Below are 16334 nucleotides of genomic sequence, written 5' to 3' on the forward strand. Positions count from 1 at the left end.
TGTGTGCAGTATTTAAATGGATCTCATTGATTCCTGTTGTTCAAAGGGGATGGGAATGGGATGGAGAAGCTGAAGAACAGTTTTAATCTCTGAAATGAACGTACGATTTACATATCAATCAGCGCATTTTACACATTCAGCACTGAGCGTCTTAAGCGAGTGAGTGGTGTTTTACACCGTTTTTAAATATTCCAGCAAAATCACAAGACGGGCACAGAAATAAGCTTTAGACAATTTACCCATAAGGGCGCGACGAGCAAACACTTTAAAAAGCTACCTGTGATTAAAAAACATCTGATTCATGTCAAGAGGCAAAATGACTTACTACAACCGACACTGCCATTGGACCTTTGATGATCCAGTACAGCTTAGGATGGCCATGGTGTACATTCCAGCACCTGGGAACAGAAAAATATATTGGACAGACCGCAAAGATAATCATCATATATATTTTACTTGATTCGGTTTTGATACATACCCTCTTCCCATTCGCTGAAAGAGCTTCGTTAAGAAGGTGACGTCACTCACTCACAATGAGTGAGTGAGTTTAGTTTTACAGCGCAATCAGCAATATTCCAGATATATGGCGGCGGTCTGTAAATAATCGAGTTTGGACCAGACAATGCAGTGATCAACAGCATCAGCATCCATCTACGCAACAGGGAAACGATGACATGTGTCAACCAAGTCCACCCGATCCCGTTAGTCGCCTCTTTCGACAAGCATGGGTTACTGAAGATGAATTCTAACCCGGATCGTCACGGGTTCCGACCATCTGATCCCTATAGCACATGCTGCAATCTTCAATCTTTCCCAACTGTTAAAAAAGACAGCAGCGGTAATTAAAGCTGTATAAAGAAACACGGCAATAGGAAAATGTACACTGCAGCATGAAATTATACTTACATCGTATTGTCGAGATATAATCGAACCATCGCCCATGGAATGACGAATAATATCGGCATGCCTGAAATATATCGGAAACATAGCTTATTATTATTATTCCATAACTTTAAGAGCGAGTGAGTATGGTTTTACTTTAGCAATGTTCCAGCAGTATCACAGCGGGGGACACCGTGTGGATACTCGAACACGGTTTTTCGGCGTAATGATCAACGCTTTAACCACAAGGCTACCCCATCGCCCCTTTAAAGTGGGAGGAAAACAAGAAACACGTCACAGTTTAATTCTGGAAACCCCAAAGTCCAGAAACTCTCTGCACTGTGGCCATTTTTCCATCCTTAGCATATATTCATGACAGCTGTCAAACACAGAAAGTTGCAGTGCTGAGAGTTTCTGGACTTTTGGGTTTCCAGAATTAAACTGTGACGTGTTAAGAGGTGTCAGAGGCATACCATTTCGACAAAGGTATGGTGCGGACAGCCAAAAACGTTATCTGGGACATTTAGTCCTTAAAATACAGTTATCTTATTTAAAAACGCATGTCTACATAAAAAACACAAAAAAAAATAACCCAACAAAACAACAAACAAACAAAACCAACAACCCCCTAAAAAAGACAAAACAAACAAAACAAAAACACCAAACAAAACCCCCACAAACAACAACAAAAACAATAAAAAAATAGCACCCCCAAAAAAAAAAATAATAATAATAAAAATAATAAAATAAAAAATAAAATAAAACAAACAAACAAACAAACAAACCACAAATAACCCAGAACAAGCCTTATTTCAGCTTAAGGTATTCCAAAACCATGTCAAATCATTTAGCACTGGAGTTCTCCCTAAAATTATTGTCTTAGGCCTTGGCAAATCAACGAAGGTGGTTCGTGCGTCAAAGGGACGCAACTCCTGACAGCGAACCGCTTCGCCTGAGAGAACTGGGCCACCAATGCCCCATTAACTTTATAATGTCCCACTGAAAACACATACTAACCCCAGCCAAGCAGCACGAACCACCGAAGCTTGGTCTTCTCCGCGAACACGGATATTGAAAGAATCAGCTGGAGATATAGACCTTCGTTGAAAATCCAGAACAGGTTCGTCATGATGGCGTAGTTAAACAGAGTGAAGAACAAGCGGCACTCCCAGTGCTGTAAACAAGGAATGACAATGATAAACAACATATCAGTTTAGGCACTGAATATAACAACCATTTTGTTTTATAGGAACCAAGACGTCATGGCCACCAGTTCACATGTTCGACGTCGGTTAAGGATGATTTTAAAATTTTCGCATCTTGAAGCGACACTAAAAGGCTTGATATATTTTTCGTTCTTTTTTTATCCAAACATTTGTATTACATGACGAGCTAGATCTTTAAAGACAAGGCTGCCGTCAATCCCTACAAGAGAACGTGTATAGCTAGCACGAGAAAATATACTGGCGTATGATTAATATAATCCATGGTAATAGGTGATGTTGTAACAAAAGAGTAAATGACATCGTTATATTGAGTGATTGATTTAGAGAGATTGAGTGAATTGGGTTTAACGCCCAACGCAAATCATGGAGTCTAGACCAGACAATCTAGTGATCAACAGCATGAGCATCGATCTACGCAGGTGGTATACGATGACATATGTCAACCAAGTCAGCGAGCCTGACCACCCGATCCCGCTAGTTGCCTCTTACGACAAGCACAGGTTGCTGAAGATCAATTCCAATCCGGATCTTCACGGGTTCCCCTGAAGATTACAGACGGGGCTTTCACAATACGAATGTCGTATGTCAGAGTGACCTGGGCCAGGATCCACAAAGCGATCGTAGCTCTAGGACAGCAGTAGGTGTTTGTTAAATCCCGTTAGTCGCCTCTTACCACAAGCATGGGTTACTGAAGACCAGTTCTAACCCAGGTCTTCACGTGTTATCAGTTGAAGCCATTACAAACTCAGTCACCCTCTTCCACGTCAACCAACCAATCCACAACCAACACATCATTGACACTTCGTTAGCCGTTTTGTGTCATATTGTTTAAATAAATCCTATTACGTCATTCTCTAAAAGTCCAAAAACAACACTGGACACACATTTCAGATTTCAATTAACCTTTTTTTTTTTTTTAAATAGCCACTACATAGTATTTGCCATGAATTGCCCCTGGAGGACTGAGTGAGTTTAGTTCTACGCCGCTTTTAACAATATTCCAGCAATAACACGGCGGGGGAAACCATAAATTGGCTTCACACATAGTACCCATGTGGGGAATCGAACCCGTGTCTTCTGTGGGACGAGTGAACGCTTTAAACACCGCCCTCAATCCTGAAGGCATGCACTACTAAAACCCCTACCGGTCCATCCAGGAAGATGATTTGTCCAGACGGCATGACGGCGACGTCGCCGGGGAAACCGACGTCATTCACAAGCAGCACGCTTCTCATGAGAGATATACCAGCTCGCACCAGTACGGCCAGAAATAGGTTGAGATGGATCATGTTCCTCGGGCAATGAAGACGTCTGAAAAAACGGTTCAGTAAGAAAACCCATCGACTAAACTCTGATCAGGAAACGTAATCTACTCTTTCTACAATAGCCATTCCTGCTGACGCCGCCTACACAAATCCTTGCTGGATATAACATGCCTGTGGCGGAGTGTAAATAGAAAATGTACTGTCAGAATCGTCTTCCATTCATGAAGATGCCCTGCCAAACCAGAGATGCTGGCACCAAAACGTTATACATAGAGAAAGGCCACGTTTTTTATTTTAGGCTTAATAATAATTTGGTCTCGATTTTGCATCTTTGTCGAGAAAAAAATATGTATACCAGATCATCATTTTCAAAATTAAACACGATGGCAACAGGAAGTGATGCCATGGGAATTGTGGGTATGAATTTTTATATTTAAAGTTAAATTACTTTCAAAACGACCAGTTACTTTTACTTATTTTCATAACCTTGCCTTTTAATACATTTAATATACATTGTTGGGAAAATATACGTGTATTCTCATTCTTTATTGTTTTAATTAAAAAAGCACGGTACATTACCACGTGACCGGTCATAAAGTCAATCGTTGTTTTTTCGATTCAGTACCATTCAACTTTTTCATACTTTAAAATTCTATCATAAAGAACATGATTCTGCAAAGTTTGATTTAATGGACGTTACGAAAATACTTACTTGAAATACACCATAATGGCGACGGCCAGAATCAGGAAGGTCAAGGACACGGAGTAGCCAATCGTGTACATGAGTTTGACGCGCGGCATGTGTTCCTGGAATGGTGAGATACGTCGTGTGATAATGCTGAGCAAATTCTCACAAATAACCATATCGCTCTGGTGGAGATGACTCGTCATTCAAACAGCATTACTGATGACGTATATGAAAGAGAACGTGATTGGTATCTCCTATAAAAAACACGCATGCCCCACATTTTATTGTAAATACAATGGGTAAAGCATATATCTGGTTTAAAATAACACTACCCGAATGAACTCTCTTCCACGTCATATCTCGTTCCACCATTAGCTTCTGCCAAAGGAAATGGTGAAGAAGTTGCTCTAAATTCCTATTTCAGACGTTGTTCAAGAATTTTAAGCAACACTGACATCTGTGAACCTTCATTTTTTTAACATTGCACTCAACATAATTCGAGATATGTGACGGAAGTTTGTAAATATTCCAATTTGACAGTGATTGACATCATGAGCATCGTAACCAGGATGCGATGACTTTCATCAAGTCGTCGAGTGTGACCAATCGATCCCGTTAGTCGCCCCTGAAGCCTTCAAACAATAATTTCCCAGCTTCTCCTTCGGTAAAAAATAATATTGAGACTGGTTATTCCCTGGCATTGACTTTTTGCATAAAAATTCAGAGCCAGAAACAGTTTTAAGGACGGGTAATAAAATACTGTAAATATGTTTTAGGATATTAAGACAATTTATGCAGCGCTGAACTCCACGCCGCTCGGGCATGCCCTAAGCGCAAACATCATGATGGACATTATTACCCCGGATAACCCAAGCTGCCTGTGAGGTGCTAAAAGGTTAATAGTCACATTACTTATCCCACCGGGTACCCATTATTTTGCTGGGTGAACAGAGGCACTTTTTCAACAAACACTAGCCTAGGGTGAGACTATATGAGTCACGTGTGCTTCGTTGTGGGGCAGGGCAGACGTTCCAGAAAGTCTCAGGAACCAAGCTGCCAAACACGGTCACCCATCCATGGACTCTCCATGACCAACTGATTTGTGACTTGGGTACTGTTTCACAAAGCTATCGTAGCGCTACGACTGTCGTACCTACTATACTGTGGGGTAGCCTAATGGTTAAAGCGGTCGCTCATCACGCCAAATACCCCGGTTCGATTCCCCTTATGGGTACAGTGTGTGAAGCCTGTTTCTGGTGTCAGCCGCCGTCATATGACTGGGATATTGCTAAAAGCGGCGTAAAACTAAACTCACTCACTCACTCACCCTCACAGTAACATAGACGCTACGACACTCGTAGCGCTACGATAGCTTTGCGAAACAGGCCTCTGGGCTCAGTGCACATGACAACCACCGCCTCAGGCCTTACAACTGGAGTAACTGTTGTCGCAACGGAAGAACTAATGACGTTATTTACCTTTAAACAACAAACCCACCGCCTCCGTGGAGTAACGGAAGCGTCGCGCCCTTCGATGGAAGACCGCGTCATCTCGATCAAAGACGTCATACCAAAAATATGGTACTTGTTGGTCCCTGCCTGGCGCTCGGCATTAATGGGTAAAACAAGGACTGGTCGGCTCAGAGTAATTATAATGTGTCTGAGTGGGGTTTTCATGTTTCTCTGCGGCATGGTATCTCAGTGGGCTAGCACTATAAAACCAGCTTAAGTCTGGGCTAGTACAAGCAGCCGCACATACACATACACACGCATGCACGTCGTCATATGAGCGAAATATTCTCAAACACGAAGTTAAACCCAATTCCACCACAGCACCACCAAAACAACAAACCGTAACCTACGTAAGAGTACAATAAAGAACAGGAACCCAAGCTGACACAGGTACTGACCGGTATGATATATGGGGCTGCCACACGTGAACGATGCCTCCAGATATTTAATTCCAATACACGAGCTGTCAATAAATAGTATCCGTTTTTCTCATATGTACTTTCTGCGGGATTAGTATTTCAGTTTTCGGTGGAGAATTTCTTTCCAATTTCCATGGTACTTAGATAACAGACTTAACGTCGAGGACTGCCGCCAGTCTATGAAACTGGGCAAATTCGGACTGTCAGTGTGTATGTGTATGTTGGCGTTAGCGTTGGCGTACAAGAGCTTCCATTCTCTGAACGTCAGTAACGTAAAGGTCTGACCCAGGGGTGGAAATAACTTTAAAATTGCTAGTGTGCTCCGGTACAGTGGCACATGTAAAATCACTTGCCCTGATGATTTTTCCGCTATACCGGCCGTTTTCTTGTTGATTCTTTAAATAAACAACGCATAATTAACATTAGAAAGTCAACTGGACACCGGTACAGTGTGATATACAAATTTGCTTGTCCGACAGAAAAACGCTGGACTCGGACGTCGGGCAATGGGTTATTTCCACCCTGTGACCATTTCCAGGCACATTTTTGTTCGAAAAAAGTTCATCTCACCTGACCTGACTTCATCTATCTTATCCTAAGTTGTTTATTTTATAATACAGTGGGACTGGCCCTATTATGAGGTCTGCATTTATATTTTAACACAATCTCCAACCCCTCCACCTCCAACTCCTACGTCATATTGTGCCTCCATATAGCTGGAATACTGCTGAGCGCGGCGTTGATAAACCAACCAACCAACTTCATATTGTGTGTAACATTTTGGCTTGCATCTCCACCAACCCCTACATTATATGACCTGTCCCTATATGATATTCAATTTAATATTACCCCCCCAAAAAAACAAAACAAAACAAAACAAACAACCACAAAACAATAGAAAAGGAACGATTTTTTCATGGGATTAAGGTTCTTGCTCGGAAGAGTTTTGTGATTACAAAGAATACTCATAGTGTTTACTGAAAGTGTTAAAAACGCAAAGGTGATAGAATTGCGATTTCGGCCTGCAAACATATTGAACCATGTTGAATACTTGAATTCTGAGGACACCTGCAGGTGTTTCTTTGTATGTCCGGTTAACCTTGTGGGCTAACTCAATATGTCTGTACTATACCGTGATGAGGTGATGCAGTGGTTGCAGTGTCCCCTTGCTGCAGGTACTGTAGTTCGTCCATGGCCTGCCGCTGCCGTTGAAACCAAACCAAGTTCCGTCAGGCAGACACTCCTTCGTGGCAAACTCTGAAAGCATAAGTAGTTTTAAAACATTAATTTTATAGCATTTTGAACCATGAAATTATGTTTGTTTGTTTGTGTCTGTACATAATCGAGTCTGGACAAGACAATCCAGTGATCAACAACATGAGCATCGAGCTACACAACTGGGATACGATGACGTGTGTCAAACCAAGTCAGCGAGCCCAACCACCCGATCCCATTAGTCGCGGCAAGCATGGGTTGCTGAAAACCAATTCTAACACTCATGTAGTCACACACATCATTAAAGTACAATAATCTTGACCATGACTTGAAAATCCAATTTCACCACCTTTCAAAATTATCTATCTTGATTTGTGTTTGCTGCTCATAAATTAGCCCTGAATCCATCACGTGTATTCTTTCGTAATAACATAGATTGTCTTTCACTGAATACATGCAGATCCCGGAGTTCTGTAAAACCTTCAGCAGACAAGTTTCTTCTCCGAGAAGTGCTCACCTCGTCCCGGGCTCATCTATCACTGTCACCTCCTAGCCTATTACCAATACATAGTTAAACTGTAGGAGTCTCCAGTGTAATTATCAGACTGTTTATGTGAAAAGAAAGAAATCGCGAGGGAACCTTTCCTACTCCAAATGTTGGTAAGCTCCTTAAGGGTTATGAAAAACACGGCACCGTTGATGTACTCGGTATGTAAACATGAAGTTCTGTTTAACGCCGTATTATAGACATATGACGGCGTTCTGTAAATAATCGAGTCTGCACAATCCAGTGATCAACAGCACGAGCATCGATCTGCGCAACTGGGAACCGATGACATGTGTCAACCAAGTCAGCGAACCTGACCACCCGATCCCGTTAGTCGCCTCTTACGACAAGCATGGGTTACTGAAGGCCAATATTCTAAGCTGGACCTACTCGGGTAACCGGAGTTATAATGAAAATAGTATGTAAACAGTACGAAACATTTTCAACTGTGACAGTTCACTATTGCAAGTGCTCTCAAGATCATGTTGTCTTAAACTCTGCATTGTATACTCTCCCAAAAAAGAAACGCATATAGGAATTTCAACTGTATTGCACACTGGGAATGCAGACTTATCCGTCTTTGGCACCAACTCGAGGAAAGTCAGTTTGAGTGTCACATGGAGACGTGTGGTGGCGCTGAAGTCAATACCTCGTGTGACCACCGTGGGCATCCAGAACTGCACGGCATCGCCTCGGCATCGAACGAATAAGTCTCAGAATCTCGTGTTGCCCAATCGCAGCCCACTCTGCCTGTACTGTGCGAGTTGCTGAAGTCTGGGACTGTTACGGGGTATATGGCGGCCGTCTGTCAGGGAACCCTACAGATGTTCGATCGGGTTTCAGTCCGGTGATCTTGAGGGCCAGGGGAGCACATTGATGTTGTGGTTCTGGAGGAAGTCTCAGTGTGACGTGCTGTGTGGGGCCTGGCATTGTCCTGTTGAAACAACTCCCTCTGGCGATCAATGATTGGAAGGAGTGTGGGCGTAGGATTTCGTCACAGTACCGTTGAGCTGTCAGGTTGCCCTTGCAAATCACTTCTCCTACGGCAGGTGATCGTCACCCACATCATAACACTTCCCCGGCCGAATCTGTCCACCTGGGGAACGCAAGCGTCGGCGAAACGTTCACGTCGATGTCTGTACACCAGCATTCTTCCATCGCGTCGTTCCAATAGAAATCGTGATTCATCACTGAACCAGATTCTACGCCAATTCGGTAGGTTCCAGGCCTGAACGTTGGTGCACCATTGAACTCGATGTCGACGATGTTGTTGTCGAAGCACAGGGCCAAAATAAGGTCTTCTGGCACTTAAACCAGCCTCTCTCAACCTGTTCCTGACGGAATAATCCTCAATAATAATCCGGGTATTTGTCGAGCGGTACTGGTCGCCGTAGCTGTTCGATGACGCAGGTGATGTACCCGGATGAAGCGATCCTGCGCCGCAGTGGTCGCTCGAGGTCGCCACTACGAGGGGCATCTGCTACCGCATTCTGCCGGCGATATCTCTCCCAGAGCCGTGAAATGGTGCTTTAGTGAACATTCATGCGTCGGGCAAGCTCGTTGAGACTGTGCCAGCTTCAAGCAAACCAATGGCGATATGACGGTTGGCTTCACTTAGACGTGGCATTTTGCGTTCGTCGGCAATATTCCAAATACAGTGAATAATCTCAGACAGCGATCACCTTTTATCATTGACACTATCTGATCCCCAACTGTCACGTGCATTTGCATGAATGTGACAATGAATGAAAAACAAATCGGTATTTTAGGCGGTTTTGTTGTTGTTTCAAAACATAAACAGTAGGCTAAACAAAAGAAATGCACATACCTTTTGATGCGTTTCTTGTGGATATGACACATGCCAGTTGTTGGAAGGCACATATTATATTTAACGTGGATAAACAGCGTTTAGTTAGCATTTTCATAATGTTTGTGTTTTAGTCAAATCCTGTTTTCAAGTGCATACTTATCTAATCCGACTGATGACTGTTTTCCTTTGCTATACTGTTAACAATCTTACCTCCTTGATCGAAGCCGTTGATGTACGCCGGACAGGGTTGTTGAACGATTTCGCCGGCGGGGCTGTCGTCCCAGCATGTGATGTTGTCCCATGTTCTGTTGCAGTAGATACCTGAAGGTAGCAGAAATAATTACCTCATCAGTACAGATTTATAATGGCGGTTTTACGTTGTACGTCATGGTGATTTAGTGAGTGTTGAGTGAGTTGTGTTTTACGCCACTATCAGCATCATAACAGCTGCATTAATGTGGGCTGTACACATGACACATACCACCCAGAGAGTGATATAATGAGCAACGCTCCATCTCCTCGTGCCAGTCTTGTCAATCACACGCGCACTCACGCACACACACGTACGCACGTCAAGTAGTAAACTCTAACGTAAGAGACGGATACTCGTCAATCACTCCCACACGCATGCACGCACACCCACACCGGGGACACCCGCTCACTGACACGCACGCACACACACACACACGCACACAAAAAGTCGACTCTAACAGCAATCACAGCATAATGCAAGTATACTCATGCCAATAATGGTATGTCACCCTCCCACGGAAAAGTCTTTCTTCGATCTATCCGTCATGCCTTGGTCCCACAACTCGGACTGATCCGGACTTTCAGAGTGTACTGAACGCATTAGAGCAAACTTTTCTAACCCTTGTGACTAGAAGACGTCGACTACTGTGTGTTTTCAGTTTTGCATACACATTTCTACATCCGCTCTAATCTGAAAATTCTCGTTTTGATGTAATGGTCCCCTTTTATCTCTAAGGTGGTTAATTCGAACGGATGTCGAGTGTCTGTCCACTCCTGTGTCGTTTCAGTGATCAGCTGTATCTCGAGATCGTAACACTAGTAACTAGTCTCGAACATATACTGAAAAAAGTTCATAGTAAAAAAAAAAATATAATGAAAAGGAGCCCTGAGACTTTCTTCACAGAAGTAGACTTGCCACACACGTCAGGGTGTCTCACGTGTGTCTCGGCACAATGAACTCTCTGTTTTACTTGAACCATTGTCTTAGAGTTGCATGGTGGATGTCTCCGCGTTTTCGAACAGCTGAATTGACGACTTCTACTTCCAAACTTGGTTTATGAATCCATCAGACCCAACAATATTGAGAAGTGACCCCCACCCCCAAAACAAACAAAATAAAAACATAAAAATAAATCCCCCCCAAAATTCTAATTTTATTATTCAGCCGATCAGTATGCGTAAAATGTTCAAAACGCTTCATTTGTTGTCGCTTTTATTCAGCACTAAAATATATTAACTTAAAAAAGTGTATTCCAAAATTCAAAAGTTATGACAAATCACGAGAGAAAATATATACTATTATATTCTAAAATGTATTAGTTTTTCGACCTCCAGAACATTTAGGTCATACGTCCGTAAACCATAAGAGGATAAGTCTGGCCTGAGTCAGTATTAGAGATTCAAAGAACATAGCTTGGCCAACACCGGAATAAGTTTATGCCAAGAGGGTAATCGATAGAGACGCCGAGTCGGGTTCCGCTCCGTTACATGAATTCGTATGACTCTCGTGGTCTATTGAAGACAGGAAACCCATTTATCTTAATAAATTGTGACGGGAAGACATAACTAACTACTCCTTGCATGTGACACTGGTGTCTAACCCATCGACGGTAACTCGTGCCGATTGGAAACGTCTGAAAATACCACCACAGTAAGGGTTCTGGTTACTGACACCAAGCGACCCTCTGTCAATCACACTTGAAGCTTGTTTACAACGATATTTATGCAAGAAGCTGGAATAATAACATCACGGTAATTTTATACATAAAGACCTGCGTGAACCGGTTATATCCGTTGCTAAATTAGCAATTTGTTCTTCATCTTTGTGACTACGATGGGCAATTTTAATCATCCTTTCGTGTTCTCAGAAGAATCCTAAAGCCATTAACTGTTAAGTGCGTGAGTGAGTTTAGTTTTACGCCGCACTCAGCAATGTTCCATGGCCAGCCATATGGCGTCGATCTGTAAATAATGGAGTCTGGACCAGACAATTCAGTGATCAACAGCATATACGCAATTGGAATACGATGACATGACTGTGTCAACCAAGTCAGCGAGCCTGACCACCAGATCCCGTTAGTCGCCTCTTACGACACGCATGGAACTGAAGATCAATTCTAACCCGGATCTTCACGGGTTTAACTGTTAAGACTTCGCCAAACTTCAAGATGAAATGTTGATGAATAGTTCATCTACATACATATGATCTCTCTATGTTTTCTAATGAAATCGGGGCGGTAGCCCAGTGGTTGAATTATCCCTTCGTCACTACGAAGGCCCGGGTTCGATTCTTCGGATGGGTACAATGTATCAAGCCTATTTCAGGCATCCCAGATCGTGTTATTGCTGGAATATTGCTAAAAGCAGCATTAAACCATACTCCCTCATTCACGTCAAATAAAATATAATTAATTAGATCTTTTACAAGGGACATATTTGTCTTCATGTTGGGGACGATTAGGTGCCTGACTCTGAGTGTGTGGGTTCGAATCTCGGTTGGAACTCCATCCAACAAGAGTACTAGAATCTGCACTTTACTGATAAAGTGTAATCCCAAATATAACACGTATTACAACCAATCGGTTAGTGACTTACTGACTTTAGTTGTTATTGCTAGCAAAAGATTTTTATTTGTTTTTTTTTCCAGAGGCACCAGAAAGTTGATAACGTATTGACAGCTCAACAGGCAATGAAGCATTAAAATGAAAAGAACTTTCAATTTACGTGTTTTGTCTGACCAGGTAATATTGTTTTCAGTATAATCGGGGCGGTGAGGTAGGCTAGTGGTTAAAACGTTCGCTAGTCACGTCGAAGATCCGGGTTCAATTCCCCACATGGTACAATGTGCGAAGCCCATGTCTGGTGTCCCCCGCCGTGATATTAATGGAATATTACTAAAAACGGAGTAAAACTAAACGTACTCATTCATTAGTAATCAGGCGACACACACAGTGGAATAACCACGAGGTTAAAGGGGCGGTGGGGTAGCCTAGTGGTTAAAGGTCACATGCAACCAAAACATGAAACATAATTAAAGCACAATTATCACTTATTCATGACATATAATGTCATGAAAAAACATATAAACATATAAACAAATTTAAAGCGTACAATCGCAAATCAAAAGTGCAATATTTTGTACTTGGGTTTTCTTCCCTCGAAACGAAGCACCCGGGATACCGAACCCAGTCAGAGCGGGTGGTGTGCACTCAAGTGTAAAGAGGGTTTCATTGGCTGGTTCATTTGCCGATGCCCTCACGGCTGATTGTGTGTGTGTATATAGAGATGTTGGGTTTTGTAAATACATGCTCATTTTTTGTGTATAACATTTTGCAATCAACAGACATCATAACATGTCATGTGTACAAGTATCACACCTGCCTGTCTGTGTAATTACATAATGTGACAGAGACCGAACTCGGGCCATAAATCAATGCGTTTTATTTATGGTGTATAGACTGAGAGCCTGATATTGTCATTAGCAGACAGGCAGGCAGACACATAGGTGTCAATAAAACAGACATTGAGTTTTGTCTGTGACAACGACATATCTATATCACAGTTAGAAATTCTGTCAACGCTAAACAATGACATCGAACTGAGAAGGTGACTCGGTAAGAAGACCGTGTGGTGAAAAAGACAAATGAAATTATATAAACAGTTAAATCGGTAATCTACTGTCATAACATATAAAAAGCTCGCGCCTGTGAAATTTCAACAAAACATTAGAATAATAGCTCACATCAAAGCCTTCACCGAGTATTCACCGCCAGCGAAGGTTTTCCGTCTTGAAATGTCGAACACCTCACTGGTTGACACATAGCTGAGTAGATCTAGATCCTAACAAGGTTCTTTTATGTAATGAGTAGATTATTTATTATTTGTTTTGATTAGACTACTCCTGCTCACGACCTTATATTAAATCCGGACATCCCGCTTCCAAGCTGCGCGAACCTATTTCACTGCGCATGCGCTATGAGTGCAGCCCAGCCCAGCGCAGCCCAGCTGTTGAAACCACTCTTCACCCCAAGCGCTGGGGTGAAGTTAGTGAATCGTTTGAACTCCGATTTCGCGGGTGTTTTTCATCGCGCTATTTTTCAACTTTATAAGTGGAATTTGCATCTTTGATGATTTGTATCTGTAAGTCCATACCGAAAGGTATCAGAATCTGCAAAGTTGTGGTTTACGTTGCATGTGACCTATAAAGCGTTCGCTCGTAACGCCGAAGACCCGGGTTCGATTCCCCACAAAGGTACAATGTGTGAAGTCCGTGTCCCCCGCCGTGATATTGCTGGAATATTACTAATTGCTGCGTAAAACAATATTCACTCAATCACTCATCCACGAGGTTAGATTAGGTAACAGGCCCGTCCTGCCTGCCCTTAGGCAACAACCAACAGTGCGTGATCCAGTCTGTTAATCTTGATTCATATTTAGAGATAAAGTGCACCTCCTTTAATCTTCAGTCGAATCAAGATCACTAGATATTAGCACGTTATATCTAAACCCTAAGTACCAGACGGGCAAGATCCGCTTCAATTCCTACATCTGGACATGCAATCTTCAAGGTCATGTTTGAGGTTTTACGCATACTTGAAACGAAATCAACCGCACAGAGAAGTATGCACACACTTTGATCTGACATCCTTTTAAACTCTAACTTCTGAACCGACAAAGACAAATATCAATATTTCATGACTTACGTGGGGATCTATTTTAATCCACCCCATACCAGTGAAGGTAACATTTTTGGGATGTCAACTTCATTCTTGTACTCACTATCACATACCAACTTCTAACAGCAAAATGACAAATATCAATCTTTCACGACTTACTTTGTAGGGATCTATTCTAATCCATCCGATACCACTTAGTTAAGGTTTTTTGGATGACAACTTTTTTGTTCTTGGATCTGACGTCACATACCAACTTCTAAAAAATGCCAATTAAACAGTTCATCCGATTACATCCCCATCCCTCTGATGCAGAGCCTGTTCATAATGTAGTCCGTTTGGATCAAAATCGGACCGATGAATTGCAGTCTAACTCGAAAACTACTAAACATATAGTACTGTTCCTCCCTTGAATCATTTACCTGTGCTGTCTCCATCCTTTCTCGCACACCTGGCTGTTCCTCTCTTTGCACCCCTCCCTCGTAACAAATAGTGAACTGTGTCAAAATTTTAATGATAGTTTGTTAAACAACTTTTTTTATTTTTAGGACATAAATTCTGCAAAAAAGGCACAGAGTTGGTCTGATGTTTTGATTATGATTAGTGTTTGACTGAGTATTATATGTTTAGTTGTTCTTTTAGAGTTAGATTGTAATTCATCGGTCCGATTTTGAGCCAAACGGACTATAATGTATCATGTTTTCAGAACAGGATAGGATATGTGACTGAAAGTCGCCACAGCCCTTAGATCATAATGCACATTCGTTATACATGCTTTTGCGGTAGTATATGTAGAGGTGAGGTGAAATGGGGTTTAACGTCGTAGTTAAGAATATTCCGCTCAATACGACATGCATGCGTGTGTATGTGTATGTGCGGCTGCTTGTACAAGCCCAGACGTAAGCTGGTTTTATAGTGCTAGCTCACTGAGATACCATGCCGCAGTGAAGCATGAATATCCCACTCAGACACATTATACTGACTCCAAGCCGACCAGCCCTTGTTGTATCCATCTTTGCCAGGGCCAGGCAGGGACCAACAAGTACCATATTTAAACGTCTTTTGGTATGACGAGGTCGGGGATCGAACCCGCGCCCTTCCGCTCTCCGGGCGGACGCTCTAACCACTACGACCATTTCTGGTGTCCCCCGTCGTGATATTGCTGGAATATTGCTAATAGCAGCGTAAACCTAAACTCACTCACTCCCTACTCGTTAAAAAGAAAATTGCCACCGTGATATCCCAATATCCAGGAAAAGATAATTTTATTTGTCTCCAAAACGAGGAGAAATTTACGATTTGTTGATAAAACTGTGACATATGTTCATAACAGATTTAACTTCACTAAACACTTCAGCAGGTTCGTAGTTAATCACCAGAGTTGTGTTATAAGAGGTGCCACTGACGGTGATGAAGGACGGGGCACGATGAAGTGTCAGGGTGACCCCATGGTACTACAACATAACAAGGGTCAAGGGACGGACGTACTACATCACACAGCTGCCAGTTCATTACCAGCTGTTCGCAGCCCCAAGTGACTTATAAATCATGTTTTTTTCCCAGAAAACGCTGGCTTGTTCATTAGTTGACCCCATTTGTCATCTTCATGACCAGATGGCCTCCTAACCTGATCACCTGGCATATTTCTAGAACACCTTTGTGGTCATCAGTTTTACGTATTTCCGTAGAACTTTGGACTTTATGATTAATGGGAGTTTACAGAATATAGAAACTCTGTTTCCGTTTTTTATGCGCTGAATTTATATTTAGCTCATGGCGGTTTTTTTTCGAAATAGTGAGACAGAAAACTCTTTGGTCAAGACGGGTTCACAGGTCATGGTCAACA

The 16334-nt window shown here is 42.3% G+C and overlaps 1 protein-coding gene across 1 annotated transcript in view; it reads right to left on the reverse strand.

Moving 5' to 3' along the window:
- The window catches only part of LOC124263005 (parathyroid hormone/parathyroid hormone-related peptide receptor-like), a 196355-nt gene that overhangs the window by 5846 nt on the left and 174175 nt on the right, over positions 1-16334 (reverse strand). Inside the window, exons 13-18 of the mRNA XM_046697620.1 lie at positions 9774-9884; positions 7124-7248; positions 4086-4180; positions 3254-3419; positions 1920-2056; positions 326-398 (exon numbers count right to left, since the gene is read on the reverse strand). Coding sequence (XP_046553576.1) covers positions 326-398; positions 1920-2056; positions 3254-3419; positions 4086-4180; positions 7124-7248; positions 9774-9884 — 707 coding nt within the window. The remainder of the gene's footprint in view (positions 1-325; positions 399-1919; positions 2057-3253; positions 3420-4085; positions 4181-7123; positions 7249-9773; positions 9885-16334) is intronic.

This window comes from Haliotis rubra, unplaced genomic scaffold (assembly GCF_003918875.1).
Source record: "Haliotis rubra isolate DU_JTF1 unplaced genomic scaffold, ASM391887v1 Scf864, whole genome shotgun sequence".
NCBI lineage: Eukaryota > Metazoa > Mollusca > Gastropoda > Lepetellida > Haliotidae > Haliotis > Haliotis rubra.